The 21,805-nt window shown below is 37.2% G+C and overlaps 2 protein-coding genes and 1 non-coding gene across 5 annotated transcripts; 2 read left to right on the forward strand and 1 right to left on the reverse strand.

Moving 5' to 3' along the window:
* Positions 1 to 293: 293 nt before the first annotated feature.
* Positions 294 to 8,684, forward strand: LOC147862074 (Calcineurin-like metallo-phosphoesterase superfamily protein). Of its 3 annotated transcripts, none has more exons than XM_087322595.1 (13): positions 294 to 549; positions 3,105 to 3,153; positions 3,254 to 3,425; positions 3,808 to 3,952; positions 4,059 to 4,155; positions 6,876 to 6,935; positions 7,030 to 7,133; positions 7,214 to 7,251; positions 7,327 to 7,384; positions 7,498 to 7,572; positions 7,678 to 7,826; positions 7,903 to 8,166; positions 8,342 to 8,684. In XM_087322595.1, the coding sequence occupies exons 1-13, from the start codon at positions 370 to 372 to the stop codon at positions 8,592 to 8,594; spliced, it is 1,644 nt and encodes a 547-aa protein (XP_087178721.1). In that variant the 5' UTR covers positions 294 to 369; the 3' UTR covers positions 8,595 to 8,684. The 3 variants fall into 3 exon arrangements, with proteins under 3 accessions (XP_087178721.1, XP_087178719.1, XP_087178722.1); XM_087322593.1 differs by having other exon boundaries at positions 296 to 549; positions 3,105 to 3,164; positions 3,247 to 3,425; XM_087322596.1 differs by having other exon boundaries at positions 466 to 549; positions 3,247 to 3,425.
* TRNAF-GAA (transfer RNA phenylalanine (anticodon GAA)) lies at positions 4,339 to 4,412 on the forward strand. The gene has a single exon. It is a non-coding gene; the product is annotated as a tRNA-Phe (tRNA).
* Positions 8,685 to 17,863: 9,179 nt separating the features above from the next.
* On the reverse strand, positions 17,864 to 20,245 carry LOC147862076 (cytochrome P450 750A1-like). Its single transcript, XM_087323061.1, has 4 exons — positions 19,760 to 20,245; positions 19,549 to 19,570; positions 18,810 to 19,214; positions 17,864 to 18,588 (listed from the first exon to the last, which is right to left on the reverse strand). The coding sequence occupies exons 1-4, from the start codon at positions 20,182 to 20,184 to the stop codon at positions 17,962 to 17,964; spliced, it is 1,479 nt and encodes a 492-aa protein (XP_087179187.1). The 5' UTR covers positions 20,185 to 20,245; the 3' UTR covers positions 17,864 to 17,961.
* Positions 20,246 to 21,805: the final 1,560 nt, after the last annotated feature.

A 21,805-nucleotide genomic window follows, 5' to 3' on the forward strand; every position in this document is an offset into this window, starting at 1 on the left:
AGGTCGAGCCGCCCGATTATCAAGACATCTGTCAGTTTCCAGACATGCGCGCGCACGCACTCGTATATTTCTCTCTCTCTCTCTCTCTCTCAAAAGTCTGGAAAACCAAGAACACACATATTCCTTGGAGAGAACGGTTTCACACAGACACATAGACACACACAGACACACAACTTACTAACAATTGGCAACGGTTCGGCTCGGTTCAAACCGAACCGTAGCCGATTGTTACCAGGCTGAGTGTACACACAAGACAGAGACAGAGACAGAAGACAGAGACAGAGACAGAGACAGAAGACAGAAGACAGAGAGTGTATCAGAACATGGGGAAGCCGACTCTTCTTGGGCTCTTCTGACATTCTTGGCCTAATGGCGGAGCAACAGTCACACAGAGATGGCGCGGAGAAGCCCAAAGGGAAAGGCAAGCCTAACTCTCGATGGAACGTCGCCGCTCTCCTCTCCTGCATCTGGGCGGCATCCATTCTCTACGTCGAGCTCATCTCATTCTATGTACCCATCTGGTCCTGTTCTTGGCCTTCTCTCTCAACCGTAAGTGCTCTCTTCATCTCTAACATTTCGAGTTCTCTTTTCCATTGCTTTGCCATAGATGTGCCGGCAATCCTTTCCATGACCACTCTCTGATACCATCTCAAACGGAATTAGATCCACATATTATTACAATTGAATTCTGTTCTTTGTCGCCATTGCAGTGCCCATAGGGTATATGCTATGATCCGCGTTTAGTGCTTTATGTACCAAGTTAACACTACAAGAACTCAAATATACACATGTAGATTTCAATTTGATGAAGGATTGTTACAATAAATTCATTTCCTTGATGAATTATGAAACTTGATACTCGATGTATGATATAGGAATTCTCACAAGACAGTTCGACACAAGACAAGACTATGCGTATACATGACAAGAACTGTGAACTTGATTATATGCACACATATTATTACACTAGCGCAATTACAATGACTACAATGAAACACAAGACAGTCCCATGATCCATCGCATCACTCACAACCTCATAAAATTAAACCACCCACGTTCCACACATCCAAGATTCTCATGTCTAATAGAAACTGTTCATAAGTTTTTCCAGAAGATTCACTAGCATGTAAGTTGTCTTCTTCTTCTTTTTCTTCTTCTGCAATGTAGGTCTCTGTAGAGCCTTGATATATCCATCAATGACTGAGATTATTTCAGAATCTAGGCCACTCTTAGAATCTAGACATATCTGTCACCCATTTGAAATAATGGGATAAGCTCTTTGTTTTTCACACATCTGCTCTTAAGTGCTGACTATAAACTATCAAGTCTTGACCTATATCATCTCATAACCTGTGACCCTTAGTTACCATCATCTAACGGTATCTTTCCTGGTGAGAATGTGCTTTAGAAGTCTCACACATCTCAAAGATGGACATGTGACATTATTGATGAAAGAAAACACAGTCCCAACTCGATTGTAATCTACAAAAGCATCCTTATCTGAAAGATAAATAATCTTTGCCAATCTTTGATGAAGATGAACACTGGTTGTTGCTACTTCTCTAGTAATTCTATCCAGAAGAAGGAAGCTGTATGAAATGTGTCCCTCGACAAATATTCTAGTATTCAGAATTACTTTCAAAGGAATATTCTATTTTTTCATTCTTTTGCTTTCAGGAATCAGCTATTTGCTACCAAAGTCTCTTTTTTTACCCATTGGAAACATCCTCTCTCTCTTTCCCAGAAAATTATAGCATATCGCAGGCAGTATTGAATGTTGTAGTCTTGGGTCATGAGTCATATGTGTCATCTCTATTAAGCAGACACAACCATTCCAAAACCCGGTTTATAAACTTGGGAAGAGCTTGGCCCTACCTAGGTTCTTAAATCTTTGGCATAGCTCTTCCAAATCTTTATGCAAGCCTGAAGTTTGGTGGTTTCTCATCTTTGTGCAGCAAAACTTCTACTTGGAAGCTCCCTCCTTGGGAAAACCCTAGATTAGAGCCTTGTTCAACAATTTCTGGACGTTTAGACACAATTTGAAGCCTCAGTCTTTTGGTTCTGGTGACTTTGCGAAGATACCCTTCACCTTGTGCTGATTGTACATTCTCGTAGATGGTCCATTTTTGTGAACTGTACCAGTGGACTTTTTACAGTTGTTGCACAACTTTCTTTAAACAGTTCACCTTGATAGCTTTGGTTGTTGTATATATTTGTTTCTATCATTTGTTACATGGCGATTCTGATGGACTTCATGTACATGCTGCATTGAATATAAGCCCTGTTTTTCAAGGATAAAGTTTGCTCATTCCTCATCGGAGTTCATCTACTCCACAGTACATACTTGTGTTATCATTGCTAGTTCAACTACCAAGAACTTCAATCATTCTTGTCTTCTTTTTCTACCTTACAGTCCCATATAATGTTACAGTGTCGTTTAGCAACAATTTTGCAATCTAGACTTGTGCTTATCCTTCGTCTACCCGTGAACATCATAATCTCCAAAAATAACACAAAAAAAGTCGTAAACTTTGTTATCTTTGGAAAAAAATAAATCTAACAGTAGCATTGCTTCTTTTCGGTATAATACTCAGCCACCATTGTTTCTCCTGACACTGCGTTTTGTTGTTGATAATATGAAACATGTGTAATGTCATCATATTTGAGTTAGTAAAAATCCATGCTACGCAGCTATAAGATTTGACAGACCCTGGTTGGAAAGTAATGTGCTCAATCTTGCTCAGTGTTTAGAAGAATCCATTGAACAGAAAGACCAAGGTAGGAAGAATTTTCAATTCTGATGTGAATCTAGGGTGTATGACTTTGGATTTACCTTTAGTTTGTGGAACAACATTATAACTCTGAATTAGAAATTTCTACACTAAGCACTCGAAAATATTCTAGTAATGTCTTATGCATAATATAATGTATTATGAGATCTTTAATTATTGAGTACATTTTTAAAGTCTAGCTTTAATTTCATAGAAGTGCATTTTGCAATGTCAAACTCCTAGCATTTTAGAATATTTATGATTGTGATAATGATATCGCAGTATTTTACCTTTGTGGCTTATTTGTTCCCCCTGTTGGATAATGAAATTTAGGTCCCAAGAAGTGAGGACTTGGAAAAAATTGTGAAGGTTGCTGTGATAGGTGATCCTCAGGTTCGCATTTGTAAATACAGGGAAAAAGAGAGAACATAAAAACTGTTCATTTATATGACATCTACTTTTTCTAACCCTACAGCTTACAGATAGAACAACACATGGGATGAAGCCTGGCTCATTTTCTCTCAAAGCAACACAACTCTATTCAGATATTTATATGCGGCGTGCTTTTCAGACTACAGTTTTAGGTTTGCAACCTGATGAAATTGTTTTCTTGGGCGACTACTTTGATGGTGGAGTCGAGTTATCTGAAACCGAGTATGTTTGTTTTATTCTCTCATAACCGTTATTGACCTTGTCAAATCACCAAACCACTAGAGCCTGGTTATGCAGGCTGTTTACCTTACATTGATGACAAACCTTGTCGATACTTGGACTTCTTTTTAGAGTAAACTACATCACGTATAAACATGTCTTTGCTACAAATAGTACATCTAGGCCAAGATGATGTGTAAACTTCATTTTATTTTTTAGATAAAGCATACCAGGTATTGTTCATAGGATAAATTCTATAATTTCTATGCTCAAAGCCTTCGTACTTTTGTACCAATACCTGTCACATGAGCACAGATAATTGCAATCTGTAAAACATGTTATTGTGCTACTTGAGTTTTTAAAATATTAAAAAATTATATGACAGATTTAAGGATTCTTTGGCAAGATTTTGGCACATCTTTGATCACTCAAAGAGGGGTGCTCAAGCAAGGTTCTCAAGGAAACCTTTCCATTATCTTTTTGGAAATCATGACCTGGGTTACGCAGGAGATCAATCTGAAAGGCCAGAGGTATCAATCTTGTCAGTTTATTTGTGAATTTGAGAAAGGCTAGTTGATTTATAAAAAATTAAAAAGATGATAAGTTACAGATCTAAGAAAACTTATTGATTTGCAGTTACGTGAGCGTTATCAACGGGTTTTTGGATCCATAGAGCATACAGACAAAGTTGGTGCTGTTGACTTTGTTTTTGTTGATTCCCAATCACTTGATGGTAACTGCAATCACTCGACCCTTACATCCTCCATATGATAGAAGTTCAATTAGGAAGTAATTAGTTAGTTGTGCTGATTAATATATTCCATATTAGTTGAGAGAGGCAGGGGGAGCAATCAATTGATTCTAGAGGCTGAAAATGATGACAAGACAGATCAGAATTAGTATAGTGTCTCTCATGGTTTAGGTAGCTCAGTTGGTTAGAGCAAAGGACTGAAAATCCTTGGGTCAGTGGTTCAAATCCACTCCTAAACAGTGAATTATTAGTTTCAAATCCAAATTCTGTGCTAGATGCAACTAAAACCCAGATCCAAAGAGAACAAAATCGAAACATTTGCATGGAAAAGAATATGACCAAGTAGTCTGGAAAAAGGGGGAGAGGGATCATTTCAGTAATAGGTAGTTGAGGGAGGGCTCCCTATCAGGCTATATGAAATGAGGACAAGCATTGTATGTGTGGGTATGTAGCTTCCTTCAAATGAAAGTGTACACAATGGCAAGTGTGGTGTGAAGAGGTGTGATGGTATGGTTGTAAGGTCTGATTATATGCAAGCGAACCTCTCCGTGACAGGTTTCTCATGGCGAGTTCAGATCAGTTATGAGCTGTCGCTAATGCAACCTTGGTATCATTGCAGTTCAATATGTTGCCACTATTTTAGCAAGCCAGTAGAACATTTTTCCAGCTTAAACAAAGAGAGATGGGAGTCTCATTTCATTTATGGGGATGACCTTAGATTATGCCTCCCTCACGTTCTCTTTACCATCAGATGTCATTGCCCATTTCTATAGTCACTCCTTGGGATATACTGGGTAGTGTACGTTGAGGCTCCATGTAAATCAAGTGACTAAATGCATAATTTATATCGCCGATAGAATGTGTTCATATTTATGCTAGTTGGTTGGCTCCATGGTCTAGCGGAAATTTGGGGCATCAATTAAAGATTGTATGCCCCCTACATCTGCAGACATACTCCCTTGCAGAACCAATGCACACTCTAGATATTCTCACTATTCTTGGTTTATCTCTTGTAATGCTTTGTTCTGGCAGAGGGGCTCCCTAGTTATGAGAGAAGTGGTCTGTTTGTTGAGCCTTATTCATCCTGTTTCATTACTCTATTCATTTTCACTATATGAGAGATGGATGACTGAGTAGGTCATACTGAAAGTGTGGCAGGTACTCTAATTCATTTCTGCTGGAAAATTGTATTTTCTGTGAGTACTGAGTACCATGATCCTCCCTCTTGCATTTTCCTTGATGCCCCAAATGTGCTGTCTTTGGAGCCATCTCTCGAATTTGGATACAAAACACATACACTTAACAATTTCTCAACCACCATAGGGTGTGTAACCAGCTTAGATGGGATGGTGTCATGTGGAAATGAAGGTTTTTGTTAGAGATTATTTCTAATGTAAGCATGAAATAAGGAAATAAAAGATAGATAGTAAAGAGTGAAAGAAGGGTGCCGATCCACCCGACCACCCTCGATCGAAGGGATCAAGATAGAATCTAGCCTTGATTGACGTCCCATTCCACCGTCATGGCATCAAGTCATAACTGGTACTGGCACACTCACAATTAGAGTCTGTTCACCACAAGATCACAGTCTCGACGTAGTCAAATTATGTGTTTAATGAGGGTAGCTAGGCCTCATATTATAGCCATACCTAAGGCCCCGACGCAAGCTCACACTTGGCCCTTATAGGTTGTCTCAATTCCTAGGATTAATTGTAATCCTCCCTTCTTTACACACTCGGTTAACCCTCACACTTTATCCTCATGTGTAGAATACTACGGTACAACTTACCAGGGGATAAATTATGGTCATGCCCGTACAGTTTATACAGGCCATCTGAGAGAGCCAAGACTATCATGACTAGTAGCCTGCGTCTATATGTGAGTGGGCAGTCTATGTACCCATATCCTCCCACAATACATGAGAGCCAATGTGACCAGCATGTCAAAACAACCACCGGCAATGCTGCATAAATTGCATCATCAATCCTTGGTATCCTCTAGCATGGAAGACCACAAATCCGTCACCACAACTCTGGGATTACAGTAGATTGAAGATGCTTTGATGCATGAATGAAGCGTGCAAGAAAATGTCGTAGATCTTCCCAAGTCTCAGAATGAGGCCTTGTTGTGGAGATGCTACCATAGGTCTGTGTGTAATTCAGAGACTGAGAATATGCAATCAAGACTGTTGCAACAACATATTGTATACACCTTGATTGACTATATGATGCACATGTAAACATGTTGCCCTTACTCTTTTTATGGCAAGTCATCCTCTATGTCATGTAATTTAGATTAATCTGATCAATACTTCCCCATGCTCAGTAATAGTATTTTAGCTGCTACATCCCTTGCTAAATTGGCAATATTTGCTTGCTTAATTGGAGAGGAATTTATGGAGTAGAGCCCATGCAGAGATTTCTCTGAGAGAACCTTTGGATGTGGGTCAACTATCCATCAAGATGTTGGTTTATTGCACAAGTAATTAAGAGAACGCCATCTTATACATGCTTGATGCAAAATTTAATATGCATGCCAAAGATTGTCTTTACAAAGATTAGTGCATGTTGAATCTTCTAATAGATGTATGAAGAAATGTTATACACTGCCTAAAATAATATACGATCTCATATTTCTGTATCTCAGTGAAATTGTGAAGGGTTCTTTTGAGTCAAAACAACAATGTCTTTTTAATGCTGCAGGGAGTAACACCGATATCCGAACCACCTCTGCCTGGGACTTCATCCATAACATCTCAGTAGGTATAATGACTTTTATGAACTATTAGATCTAACATTTCCTGTTTTGCTGAGTATTATAGTTGATACATTTCAAAACAAATCTCTTTCATTACAGAAGCATATAAACGTCGTCCAAAAGTTCTGTTGAGTCATATACCTCTATATAGGCCTGATAACACTCCATGTGGAGCTCTTCGTGCTTCAGAAGAGATAAACCAAGTATGTGAGTAGTTTACCTCTTCCAGCTAAAAGCTAATATTTGGATAAACTACGAATCTAATTTCTTCTTTTTAAAGCAGAGGATCACTTGGGCCAGATCAGCATTTCCAAAAATTGTGTATATCTCTTTGGAGCTCTTGCTAGGGTAAATAGTTATGAAATAAATTTGCCCTGATTTTGAATTTTTATGCAGTTATCAAAATTATCTCTCTGAAGAGACAACAGTTAAGCTTTTAGATCTTCTAAAACCTGTAAGTGTGACCAGTCAATTCTTCAGTTAAGCATGATTATGAGATGATCTTTCACTCCGAATGACTTGTTATTCATGCAAAAATTTGGTCCTGTTACTGAATGTTAATCTCAGGTTCTAGTTTTATCTGGACACGATCATGACCAATGCAGCATTAAGCATCGGGTGGGATCGATGTCTGTTATAGAGGTGAGCTGGCCAGAGCCATATTCGCGTTTAGCCTTCAGTGTCGTGCATTACATTCAAACACAATGTCCTGCACAAGTTCAACTGGCTTATTATACTTTTGTACAGCATACTGTTGGGACATTCAGCTGGCAGAATGGAAATCTTTATCCATCGTTCATGCTCCTTTCAGTTAATAGACATTCCCCAACAGCAGAGGAAGGAATATTATCGTCTCGAATCTGTTTTCTTCCTTATCAGACTTATATGTATATATGGTGTGGGTTCTAACTACTCTCCAACTAAATCAATTAGGAAAGGCTTGCTTTTATTCATGGTGTCTTGCTTCTACAGGTATGCAGTTTTACTTGTGATATCACTAGTAATGCTCTTCATTTGGCCCTCACAAGGTGTAGAGTGGAAGAACCTCTATAATAGGTTTTGGGATGCTATTTCATGGATAATGAATAAAAAACCTCATGGCAATGTAAAAGAAAAAGATGAAGATGCTAACAATGATTATGAGATGGTGTGGGATGCAGAAGGCTCAATGCATTTAATTAGAAAAGCACCCACACAGCAAGATCAAAGGTCAACTGGAAAACAGGACACTGCTAGGTGAATATCCTTTCAAGATATATGATTACATGCTATGTATGCTCTGGTTTTTCATGTAGCTACTTTTACCTCTTCTTTGTGCCTAGATGAGGAATTACTTTCAAATATAATCTATTATTGGGCCTCCTAGGCCATTCTGGCCGCTCAGAGATTAATATATCTTTCTTCTTTGTAGAAGCACTGCAGTAGCACATTCAGTTGTCAAGCGTGCATCGACTCCGGAGTCCTCTCTGAGCTCAGCCTCTTCCAGCAGTGAGTATGGCACTAGTGAGAGTAGTGTTAGCATGGTTGGGCGGCCTTCCAAAGCTAGTAGAGTGGGCCTGGTGGCCAGATGGATATGCCAAGTTCTAGGACCACTTGTTGCGCTTGCAACACTGAATGTAAGCCTTTACGTAATGCTCATGCTGAATGATTGGACTAAACTTTAAATTTTTTTGCGAGCTCCCGAATCCATTTCTCCAATTGTGGATTGCTCATGCATTGTTTTTAACTCCTGGATATATATTTTTTGTAATACTTCGTTACTTGTGGGGAATCTGAAAAAGAGATGAAAACCTGCAAAAAAATGTTACTAAAGAAAAATGCTATCTGAACAAAAGAGTTGTGCTTAAAAACACGCAAAGAATTTATCACAGATATTTGCAAAATTGTTCTTGCAAAAAGAGAAATAATTTACTAAAATGCAATCTGGATACAATGATTCTTAAATTCAAAAGAAAATATCTGAAAGTTGCCTAGTTGAGTCGTGACATACTAAGATATCATACACAATACTACTTTGACTCCGAGATGTTTGCTGAGCTGATGATATGATATGTATGCCCTGTGTGTTTGAGAATCCCAACCTTTCGGATGTCAATGTGGGGATGGACTGATTTGGTATTGGTGTACAGGTGACTATGTTGCATAATAGCCTAGAAACTGTTGGATTTCACTGAACTAAAAGAAAGGCTATTTCCCCCTCAAGTTGCTCTTATTTCTCTATATGTTCATGGATAGGCCTGTGCATTGAATTATATCTCTTCTCTAAAGATAAAAAATCGATTGAAATTAGTCCCTAGAATAACCAAATGGATCAGCTGTTTGTGTTCAAATTGGAAGTTAACCAGTAACTTGCCATTTTGTGGTATTTTACTATTTTACCTATTCCATCTCTGAATGAGTAGGAAAATTTAATTCTTTTACAATATTCCCAAAGTTTAATTCTTTTGCAATAGCCCTAGTGCCCCCTCTCAGTTAGTTTATTGTTAAGAAGTCAATTAGAATAGTGTAATGTGGTTATAATGAACGCTCTTATATGTCATATAGAATATATCCACTTTGTACAATCCATTGTACTGACAGGGTCGTATATTTCAATTTCAACCCTATATTTCCTACAATAGAACCTTAATAAACGTGTTCGTACAAGCATTCAAACGTTTGGAAACCAACACGTTTGAAAAGGGAAAAATACATCATAGTTTTTCTTTTTGTCATTTATTGCCATAGCAAATTAGCTGACCCTAGTGGTAACTTGTCAAGCTATTGTTGTCTGTCTTTGGTTCGATTCCCAATTTGCTCATCTCTCTCTTGTTAGTGTCATGTTATAGTAAAATTAATTTTATGTTAGTATCATATTAGTTTTTGTTGTCTTCTTTCTTTATTATTAGACATTAGCTCAACCTAGTGGTAATTTGTCATGTTACTATTGCCAATGTCTTGGTTTCAATTCCAATTTTCTCATATCCTCTCGTTAGTGTCATGTTCCTTTTTCTTTTTTCTTTCTTTGTTATTAGAAATTAGCTCACCCTAGTGGTAAATTGTTATGCTATTATAGCCTATGTCATGTTTTCTTCATATTCTCGAATTTTGAACGTTTGATTATAATTTATAATGACATATTTTGATTCAATCTCTATAGTGCATACTCATGTTTTTGTAAAGTTCTAAAGTGAGGAGGATAGAGATGTCTTGATTCTTAAGAAGCATCCCAAAGGTATGCATGTGATACAATGCAAATATTGCAACCATATTTATGTTGGTGGTTCACAATGGATCAGAGTCCACTTATTGGGATTGATATATAATATAGACCATAGTCAATCCAATCCAACTTTCCGATGATTTACCATACACGTTTGATTGAATCATTGTTGAATACGAATGCATGTATGATACATATGGTTCATTCTATGTTTCTTAGTATCATTAAAGTGGACAATTGGTTGATGTTCTAAATCATAGCAGGAAATACTATAGTATGGGTGATGTCCACATGTACAAACATCATATGTAATGGAAAAACAAAATATAAATGATCTTCGACCCATGTTCAAGAACACGAGACATGTTGCTTCAAAGATAGTCATCATTGACATTTGAAATGACTAGACCTAGGGTGAACTAAGAGATAGATGGTACCAAGAAGGAAAATATAAATATAGCACATTGGTAGTGTTGCATAATGGGCGAGAGAGTAAGCTATCATGCTTGGAATGAAAGGAAGGCCACAAGGATATATTGTCACAACCATATGAGAAGACTCTTGAGCACAATATCCCCCTCTGAAAAGATTCTTGAACATAAGATCACCCTTTGAGTTTTTAAAATACACACAACACTAACCTTGCTAGCGAGATGCAAACTATACCCTCTACACCCAATTTTGCTTTTTTGTTCAACTCAAAACTCTACATGATAACTTCAATCAAATAATTTACCTACGATAACAAAATTTTAACTAGTCTAATTATAAATAAAACCTGCAAATACAAAGCGTCTAAAACATCAACTTCATAAATCGTTAATTGGAATAGATTGCCTCCCGATCCTTGGAATGATTTTAGTATAGCTATGTTGCGATGGATAGCATATATTAAATCGCTTAACCTGGAAGTTTGATATGTTACTAGATAACACCAATGATGACAGATATGTTGTTTAGAGCTAGATACAATGGAGAGAGATTGAGGAATTGATGGATGATGAAGAAGAATTAGACTTCTTTAAGATGGCTCCTACAACTACTGAAAGAGACAATGAAGGAGCATCTTCAACATTGAAGGAACTTGAATATGAATATGCAAGAGGATTGATTACTCATGGGCCGATTCTTGAGCACATTAATGATAGATCTTTCATGGACATAAGAACTTCAGAGGATTCGAAAGAAGTCATATCAATATTTCTTTTGAGGAGGACATATTTAGAAAACCCTAAGAAAAGGCTAAAAGTATTTTGTAAGAGGGAAGATCAAAGAAGATCATGAAAGTCCTGTGTGGAATAGTGCTCGGTCACAACCGAGTCTTAAACACTCAACGAAAGAAACAAAACAGAAATGAAGATTGATGCACTTACACAGAATGAGACGACACCAGATGTTAATGTGGAAAACCCTAATCGGGAAAAACCAAGGGAGCCCACAGACTCCAACTATCACTATGAGAGGAAGGGTACAATACGAGACTCAAAGGCAACGACCTCGAGCTCTATGTCTTCACCAACCGACGGTTACAATAGAGAATACTTTTTGTTTCTCTCTCACTCTCTCTCACTCTCTCTCCATGTATCTCTCTCTGTACAACGATAACAACTATAATGATGATCTACATACATAACAATATTGCCCTAGTTATATTTATATTTATATAACTTTGGGGCTATTTACAAATATGACCTCAACGATCATGTCTGAACATATTTACTAATATGTTCCTATTTGTTCGTTCATATCTGACTCCTTCTGGATCCATCCGATCCAGTATTCGGATACCTTCCAAACCCATCCGGTCTGGTTCCTTCCTTCGGCTCGTCTGATTCGGCTCATTCGGAGGGACCTGTTTCCCAACAAATCCTTGGGTAGAATAGAAAAGAATTCGGGAAATGTTTTTGAAGTTAAAAGGGAAGTACTGGTGGCTAGGAATGTCCAAAGATCTTGTACTTGTACTCGAATGTATGGCATAGAGACGATCTTCACCCGACTCCCCTTTTCGCGGTGCATTTCAAATGCATGGTGTACGTGGTTGCTATGCCAATGGGAGTAGGTCGTAGGTCAAATGAAATACCTAGTGTTTAACAATCGGTAACAGTTTGGTTTGAACCGAACCGAACCGTGAAACCGCGGCTTAATGGTTTGGTTCATGTTTAGCTTTTTTAAAATGGTTAAATTCGGTTTTGGTTCAGTTTCAACAACCAGAAACCGCAATTTAAATGGTTTAATGGTTATTTTTGATTTAAAAATTTTAAAAATTTGTTTCTAAACAATCTTTTCATTTTTAGACTTTATTCTCACATTTTAGGAAAACCTTTAACAATTTTAAATTTTAAAATAATGAAATATTATAAATTTAAAAAATTTAAAATTTTGACCTAAGTTGAAAACCAAACCACGAAACCGCGGTTTGAAAAATGTTTAACGGTTTCGTGGTTTGGTTTGGTTTGGTTCAGGTTTCAAAAATTTTAAACGGTTCAGTTTTGACCCTCACAAACCAAACCAAATCGTTGCCAATTGTTATTGGTGTTTGCAAGGGAAGATCTCACAAACTAGGTATATGTCAATATGAATGTGCAAGGAACATAGTTGTGGACAAAGGGGAATTGAATGCAAATAAAGCTAAGGAAATTTTCGTGAGTTTGGGACTTAAACTTTCCCTTATAGCTACATTTAACGTAGAGGTGAATTGAAAGATAGACTGAGGACACAACCCCATAGTCAAGACGATTGTTAGATCCTATGTAGAAAAAGTTGGAGATTGACCTCAACTATTATCTTACGCCTCCAGGGCAGATAGAACCACCCATAGCTTTGTGATGGCTTTTATGCTAGCCCAACTCGTGTATGATCAAAGGCATGTAATTCCAATTAAAGAGTCAATCACATTGCGGGCGACAATGGCATGGGATAGTGAGAAGAGTAGAGAAGATCTCTTGGCGATACGAATAAGACAACTTGAAAGATGACTACAGGACTTAAGTTCGCATTGGACAAACTAAAGGAAGCTAAAATCCAAAACAAAGGAAGAATTGACCATGTACATCGTCTACCACTAGATCCAAAACAAAGGAAGAATCCAAAACAAAATGGGGTGTTAGTGATGCACCCTTTTTTCTAAATTGCATCACTAGATGCATTGCGCAATGCCACATGCAAATGTTTTGTGATGCTTCCACATTGGAACACGTTGCTAAATGATGTGCATTAGAAAGGATCGCACAAATTACAATGACGCTTTTTTACATGTCACACCATGACCCACATAGAAAGGTAGGTTTGTGGAATGCGTTTTTTATATATTTTAAACAAATATAAGAAAAGGGGGATTTGAATCCCCCCTTTTCATAACATGACTTATGGAGTTCTTCTCCCACCATCGACCATATTCAAGAGTGCGGTGCCACGCTCCTCTTCTCTCCCATCTAGATACATTTAGGGTTACTATTAGGGTTAATTAAACATACACACAAGCATGCATAGAAATGAACATGAATAGAAGTGAACTTACATGCACACACCTTTTTCCCATATACATACATACATAAATAGTTAGGGATAATATTACGATTAATTAACCATACATTCATACATAGTTAGATTTAGGGTTAGTAGACACATTTTTCCCATACACATACATAAACAGTTAGGGTTAGTATTAGGGTTCAGGGATAACTAACCATATATACAAACACAATTAAATAGGTTTAGTATTCATGTTTATTAAAAATAAACATGTACATATACAAACTAATTACCGTTAAAAGAAATTAACATCACACACACACACAAGTTAACAATACACAATATTCATACACATATACCTAAACATGTATCCTATGTTTTAGGTAAATATGGATTCTATGTTTTGTGGATTTACCATCAAACCTCCCAACACTATTATCCTTTGCACAAAACTTCATGAAGATGTTGGGGTATACATTAGACATCATTCAAACACACATGGACCTCTTACGAATGGTAGAGTATAGGAGCACCTTCGGAAATGAGCCAGTAGTTACAACTGAGCGTTTCTCGGATGCCATTGCCGACACCAACGAGGATGGAGGATTGACAATCACTAGAATCATCATTGTCAACAAAAACTCCTGTAGACATGGTCACGGGTACCTCCTGGAACATTGGCACTTTTGAACACGCCACTTAGCAAGGCCTCGATCCCATGTTTGCAAACTGGAGGCATGTGCATTGTTTATTGCATTCTTTCTTTACATGAGTGTTTACTTTTTGTGTCCTCCATGTAATAGGGGTCAATGTCCCAATGGCACAAGACTGACGCCAAAAGTCTAGGGTGGTGAAAGGTTTGTATTTTGAGGTAAAGTTTCGTGTCATTTCAATGGTCGATAATTTCCCTTGTTTTTGTTGGTTAGGACATTCGAAAACAATGTTATTCCTGAATTTTCTAGATTATTCTGGAAAGTTCTAGAACCTTGGTGAAATAATAAATACAATAAGGTCATGAGTTCTAGAACCTTGGTGAAAGTTCTAGATTATCCTATTTGTAGCCATATCATGGTAGCTACCTCTCAAGTCAAGCCACTCTTTAGCACACAAAAACCTGCCAACACCAAACTCAAGCCACTCATGAGTACATAATGGTTAGTCACTAGAGTACGCAAATCACACGATCATCAAAGGTGTTGCATAAAAGTGCGTGTGACCCTCAAGTGGAACCACATGGAACTTGAACCACATAAAATGTGATGATGATGGAGAAGTTGCTTGAGATTATATCTCTTGTCCTATTGTGTATTCCCTTTGTGTGTTTCCGTGTGTGCGTTAATCCTTCACATTTTCGTATTTGATTTCATGTGCTTGCATTCCTCGAGTGTCCGTAGACTCCGTAGACTTTCTTTGTTGATGTTTGTGTGTTCCTAGGTTATCATATGTTCGCGGCCTTCTGTAGGAACATGAGCTTTCTACATGTATTAACATTCATGGGCTCTTGTACTTCGAATATTCTACGCCCTTTCGTGGGCTCCATTTGTGTGTTGGGTTATTTTGTGGGCCCTCTTCACATGCTCCATTTGTGGGTTGGGCACCTTTGGGATCTTTTTGTCTGTTGGACCCTTTTGCAGGTGCTCTATGCACGCTTTTGCTTTGTGTGGTGACCCCTTTCGTGGGCTCATTTTTCCCGTTGGTTTCCTTCGTGGGTCCTCTTTGCACAATGCAAAACATCGCTCATGTGCGTTTTTGAAATTTCACACTTTTTGAATTGCATGCTTATGAAAGATGCCCGCATGTAACTTGTGTTCTCTAGAACTATGATCACACATTATTCGCATGTTCATGCCTATTTTAGCACTTAATTGTATGATTTGGATGTTAAGCCTTGTGGATTGGGGAGAAGCAATGTCCTCTTGTTAATGGGACACTAGAATTCCTGAAATAGATGTCATGGGCGCAACTCTTTTTCTGGTGACAAGAACTTTAATTTTAGTTCACCACAAAATCTTGTGATGTTTGGATTTTTTCTATACGAGTCCAAAGCTCTACTCGCATTGTACCGGGACAATTCAATCATTGTACTACGAATCAAGAGCCCAAAGTTCTGTAGAGATCCGTGTTTGCTTGCGATCCGATGACCTTACTTTCAATTACTAACAGACAAATGTTTAGATACAAGAAGATGGGGTATACCCTTGATAGATCACATTAATCCAAGTGAAGAAAAGATTTAGATACAAATCTCTTTTAACAATAATGATAACCTCTTACATGGAGATGTGAAGGGATGAGAAGAAGATTGAGACAAGATTTTGAGTTTTTGCTCACCTCTTGATGTCATAGCCCACCAATGCACCCTCTTCATCTTTGTCCCCTCTTGTTTCCATATCTCCGGAAAGGCGATGTGTCCTTCTCAAAACCTCTGATCTTAATAATGAGCCCTCTTTTACACCTTATACCACTTTGGATAAAAGTAGTCCTAGCTTCTTTTAGAGTGCACCAAAAAATTTTCTTTAGCATTCACCCATCCTTATTCTAGAAAGGTGTTTGGTACTATGAAAATGATCATTGCCATCTCCATATTCCTTCCATTCACATCATAGCTCAGATTCTCCCTTCATCACTCCTAGTTGCATTAAAAACCCTTGATCTTATCCCCCAAGTGGACTTCGTTAGGTGAATTATTTTTGTATCTTCCCTTGTTTTTCCAAGTACATCTTTGATCAAACCATTAATCTATAGTAAATTGAAGCGTTGAAGCGTGTGGAAATAGAAGCTATCAAAGGGTCATAATTCATTGATGGCTAGATCAAAGGAATTTGTTGATGACGCATAAGGTGGGTAAGGGGGTGATTAAAATAGAAGGATTTGAGGAGGAGTTTGAATAGGAGTGGTTGGCCTGTCATAATGTGAGTTATGTGAAAGGACAAAACCATTGGAATATCAAGTTTATAGTAGGTTAAAGTTTTGGATGAAGAAGTAACTAGAAGGAGATGGGGGACTATGACCTAGCTAAACCAACAACTAAAGATAGCTCAAATGGCAAGACCTAATCACTTGAAAAAAAATAAGGTGAAGGGTTTATGTTATTCCCCATCTCTTTTTTTGTGAACAAAGCGGACAACATTTCGGTCCACCTTCGGGGCCCTAGCCAATAGATTGCCTTTGTGGTGTTGAATCCACATTTGCCCATGCGCATCTCTAGGGCAATAATAAGAATTAGTTGATCTACAGTACACAAGATATAAAAGCTATAAAATGAGGAAAGAGAGGTCATTGTCCGAGGATGTTCATTTTGGGATTGAAGCTTGAGCCTTCATCGACATATGGAATACCATGGAGGTGTGTGTAGGAGACGTACAACAACAATAGATGATGTGGTCATCAATTGTGGACTCACTACATTGCAACTCTAAGATCTCCTTGGACACTCTTTTAGTTTTACATTTTCCATCTTCTTAATTTCTCATCATACCCTATGTAATCAGGTTGATCATTGTAGAATCCTCTTGTCATTGCTTTGATTTTACTTTTTTTTAAGGATTTATAGTTTGTTGGGAAAATCTTCCACCTTCATATATTTTATTAGAATTTTTCCACTTGGTGAAGGCATTTCAATTGTGTCCTTATTATTTGAGCTTCTTGAAGGATTACCATGAATCATTTGGCTCAAAAAACCTGAGTATAGCACAAGAATGTAGACACATGCTTTTGAGTAATCTGCATACCATAACCTAGTTTGCATGCTTAAGAGTTTTAGGGTGGAATTTTTGGTTTGGATATTCGAGCACCCAAGGGAATTTTACAATAGAAATGATGCACAATGCCAAACATGGCATTGAGCCTAGGCTAGTTCCCGCCCTCACTCCCTCCCCGTTAAAATAGATGTCTTTTTACATGCATCCTCCTTTACATATGCATGGTCCAACACAAACATCAATCAAAGGTTATTATCTCATTCTTTAAGGGGCATGCCTATTTCTTAACTCATGAAACGATAGTTGTGGCACAAACAGAAGAATTAAGACCTCCAAATTTATAGATTAGCTTGTGAAAACTCTATTGGAAGTTAAAAAACCATATTAAGACAATCAAATGATATGTAGTTATGAAGATTGCCAAATTTCACTAATATGAGAGGAGATTGTAAATTGACAAACAAGAGATTCATATTAATGGAGTATTAAAGTAGTACATATCGAGAAAACGCACAAATTTGATTACATGGATCTAAATTTATTGTTTGTTCCATAAAAGTTCCAAATAAAAGTAATATGTTTAATTTATTTTTTTCTCATCTTTCCATGACATCACCATATTTCTCCATTGGGACTTATACATTGTGGATGAGCTTCTCAACGATGACGCAATATGGGAATAATCATTAAAGGCTCCTTACGTGCAACCGCAGTGACACATTTCTCAGACATATCAATGTCCTTTCCATTTGGCAACTTCCAATCAAATTTGTACAGTATGTTGCTTAATAATAGCTCGATAACACTTGATGCCAAGTGATAGCCTGGGCAACCCCGTCTCCCAACTCCAAAAGGTAGGAATTCAAAGTTTTTTACATGCACATCTATAGGATTGTTTTTGTTCAAGAATCTTTCAGGTTTGAATTCATGGGAATTACCCCATATATTGGGGTCTCGAGTTATGGCCCAAACGTTGACAAACAAGCACGTGTCCTTTGGTATATTATAGCCTCCAACTTGGCAGGCTCGTGTGGATTTATGAGGAATAAGTGTGGGTAATGGTATGTGTAAACGTAATGTTTCATTCACCACGGCTCTAAGGTATGGTAACTCGTCAAGATGTGATTGGTTTACCATATCTTGAGAATCTAGTTTACTTGATACATTATTAAGGTGATCTAACTCTTGTTGTAACTTGTGCAAGCAAATTGGATGTCTTAAAAGTTCAGCCATTGCCCAATCAATTGTCGCCGCTGTGGAGTCAATTGTAAGAGTAACACCTTCCTGGGAAAATAATTTTAAGAACATGAAGATCAAGTTCATTCCATGCCTACACTTGTAGGTTGTGAGGGTTTAAATGAGAGAGAGATAAATTATTTCAATATCATGCACAATGCAAGGAAATGTATCACCTTCTTGATTAATAGAAGAAATCAAGTAGACAATGAAATGTAAAATCTTAAATCAAATGTTTTTTAATCACCAAATTGAGTAAAGAAGCTTACGAACAAAATGTTTTTGAGTTCTTCCCGTGTCATGCAATTGGTTGCCATCATAGTGTCCAGAAAGTCCTTTTGTGTTCTTGGTAGACAATTCCTTTGCTTTTGTTGTTCACGTTCAACTAACAATTCTTCAAGCATTATGTCAAACGATTCATGCATTTTGTCCATCAAGTGTATGGCCTTCCTGTCAAGAAATCCCAAGGAAGGGATCCAAGTAGAAACTATACGTTGGGAAATGATACTAGAGGTAGCAAATATGAGGTCGTGCAAACTCTTTCCTCCAAGTTGATGACTAACTAGCTCAGAAGCACGTTTGCTTATAATAAGACGACATAAGATGTTCTCGATTGTGGTCATGACAACATTTGTCCATCTTCCATGCCCTTCGACCTCAAAAGGTTTGAGATACTTTTCCATTGCATTTTACAACACTCTTAGTAAAACATTGAGATTCCAACACTTCATCAAGTAGTTTCAACAATACATTGTTTGTGTGTGTGATAGAGGGTGTAATAACATCTCTTTGATATTATACATGCCCTTAAAACCTTGTTTTTCCATGAAAAAGGTTATTTTTACCTACAAGGAAAATTAAATGAGTTTATATCATTTCATTGTTCTCGTAGATAACATATGATTTCTCATGAATAAGTGTTAAATCTCAATGCATTTATTTTTCAAAAAAAAGTGTTAAATCTCAATTGATATAAGAATAAATTAAATTTTAGTGTGTTTTAATTACATTTGATGTGCAACCTATTATCCTAGGTTCACAAATAAGATAAGAATGTAAACAAATAATATATCTACATACATGATGCACCTTAATTAAGGTTTGGCACAATCTAATTATCTTGTGTGTGCATGTGTTATTGTCCAAGGTTCACCGTTTTGGTTCCATCATCCAAGAAGAAGTCCAAATTTGCATTGAAACTCTTACTAAGCATGCTCACTCTGGCTCTCCAATCAACCTCCATTTGTCGCCATATTGATTAAAACCCACAGATAACTCTTGGCCATAAAACAAGTGGCGAGAGATCTCGAGGGATGGCCGGCTTGCAAATGTTTCATCGTGAACACGGAGACACTCAATGGCCATTTGTGGGCTAGCAATGACGATAGAGTGAATGGTACCGAGACGAAGGTAGAGAATGGGGCCATATTTGGATGAGAGTCTAGTGAGGGTGTGGTGGAAAAATTCATTGGGATGGATAGCTAGTTCAAGAAGGTTTCCTAAGAAGGGTAGGGGAAGGGGTCCTGGGGGTAGAACATCTCTCAAGTTCCACATCAAGCGAGTGGTTTTGCCATACACATATAGCCATCCAAGCATAGCAACCAATGAGGCAACCATCATGTACATGAAAGACAATCCAAACATCTTCTCCTCCCCTTTCACTCACAATCTCCTTTCTCTTTCGTTGTCTCGGTCTCTTCTTTTATTACACATCCAATTGTTTTGAACCTCATAATAAGATTTGAAAACGTATCGTAATGTGACTCTCCATAACTTGACACACACGCGCGCGCACGCGCACACACACACACACACACACACACACACATATGAGTATCAAACTATTATTGTTATTTAATGGTTGTTTGCTTTTCTTTTTTCTTTTGTCAAACTTCATGCCCCACATTGGACTAGGGCATGGTTGATAATGCATGTCTTTGAAAGAAGGGAAAAATATGAGATGACATTCGAACAATGATTGTTAGCTTTTATTAAACATAATAGAAAGAGGGAAAAATAAGATTAAATAAACGATGGAATCCATGACATGGGACATTACTCATATATGGAAATAGGTTGAGCCAGTCCTTGGTAGGGAATCTAGGCACCTAGATGAGGTTATTTCTTTCAGTCATGTGGACGACCGTCGACAACAATTGGGTTGGACTAAAATCTAGAACAAAGGGAGAACGAACCTCTGTGTATGTGTTCCGCTTCTTTAATAAATATACTTGAAAAACTAAATAATGTTGTGCTTGAAATATATGATATAATGAGACATATATCATCCTTCTACGCTTTAGATGATATACAATCAATACCTCTTAGGTTAACCTTCAATTATCAAAAAGTTATCCTTTAAAACAATAATGGAGTTAGAAGTAAGAGTGGCAAATTTTACAAGAAAATTTCAATTAGAAAACATTTTAGGTCTACGCTTTAGATCATAGCAATCAATACCTCTTAGGTTGACCTTCAATCATCGAAAAGTTTTCCTTTAAAACAATAATGGAGTTAGAACTTAGAACTTTAGAAGTGAGAATAGTCAACTTTGCAAGAAAATTTTAATTAGGGTACATTTTCTCAGGTGCAACATTGAAAATTTTCCAAAATGTCTTATCAAATGAAATCTAGTAACATAATTTGTAATGTGATGATACATGATTGTAAGATTTACACTAAAAGAAAAATGAAGATATTATTAAAAGTAGAACAAAGACATCACATTTAGGTAGAGCTCCATGAGGCAATGGTGCAAAGTAAGTTACTAATTACTTGTAATTGTTATGAATCTTATTTTGACTATGTTTCAAAATATGAAAAGATATGAGATTTTGTTGTGGTAGCGTACCTTTAAGAGATCCCTACATTGCTCAAGCTTTGGTGGATGGCATTTCATGTTTTTGGGTGTTTGGTTTGAGGATAAATATTCCCAAATACATTCCCATATCTGTATGGAGAGTAATGATTATGAGCTAGATTGGATAGGGGGTGATGGTTCCTCTAGCATATATTTTGTGTAATTTGGATGTGTGTAAGAGATATGTAGTGGATAATGTTATGAAAATTTGAGCTTGTAAATGTGTGCACTTGGGTATAGGCATATCTAAGTGAACTAGTATATGAAGGGGTGTGTGTGTGTATTATGTATTTTAATAGTTGTATATGCGCAAATATGTGAATAATGAATCATATTATATATGTGTTTATGTATGTATCAATGCTCAGGGAAATTATATGTGTTCGGGTAGATATAAATTTAATA

The sequence above is a fragment of the Azolla caroliniana genome, unplaced genomic scaffold, assembly GCF_043228905.1.
Source record: "Azolla caroliniana isolate FFs.n. ecotype wild unplaced genomic scaffold, voAzoCaro1.0.p SCAF_7, whole genome shotgun sequence".
Lineage (NCBI taxonomy): Eukaryota > Viridiplantae > Streptophyta > Polypodiopsida > Salviniales > Salviniaceae > Azolla > Azolla caroliniana.

Excerpts from the sequence above, each read along its gene's own strand:
- LOC147862074 (XM_087322593.1), top strand. The coding sequence starts at position 370 with ATGGCGGAGCAACAGTCACACAGAGATGGCGCGGAGAAGCCCAAAGGG. Across the intron at positions 7,385-7,497 it reads TTTTAGATCTTCTAAAACCT|GTTCTAGTTTTATCTGGACA; the intron begins GTAAGTGTGACC and ends TGTTAATCTCAG. Across the intron at positions 8,167-8,341 it reads GGAAAACAGGACACTGCTAG|AAGCACTGCAGTAGCACATT; the intron begins GTGAATATCCTT and ends TCTTCTTTGTAG.
- LOC147862076 (XM_087323061.1), bottom strand. The coding sequence starts at position 20,184 with ATGTTTGGATTGTCTTTCATGTACATGATGGTTGCCTCATTGGTTGCT. Across the intron at positions 19,215-19,548 it reads TAATAGGTTGCACATCAAAT|TATCTCAAACCTTTTGAGGT; the intron begins GTAATTAAAACA and ends GCAATGGAAAAG. Across the intron at positions 18,589-18,809 it reads AACTCAAAAACATTTTGTTC|GAAGGTGTTACTCTTACAAT; the intron begins GTAAGCTTCTTT and ends TTATTTTCCCAG.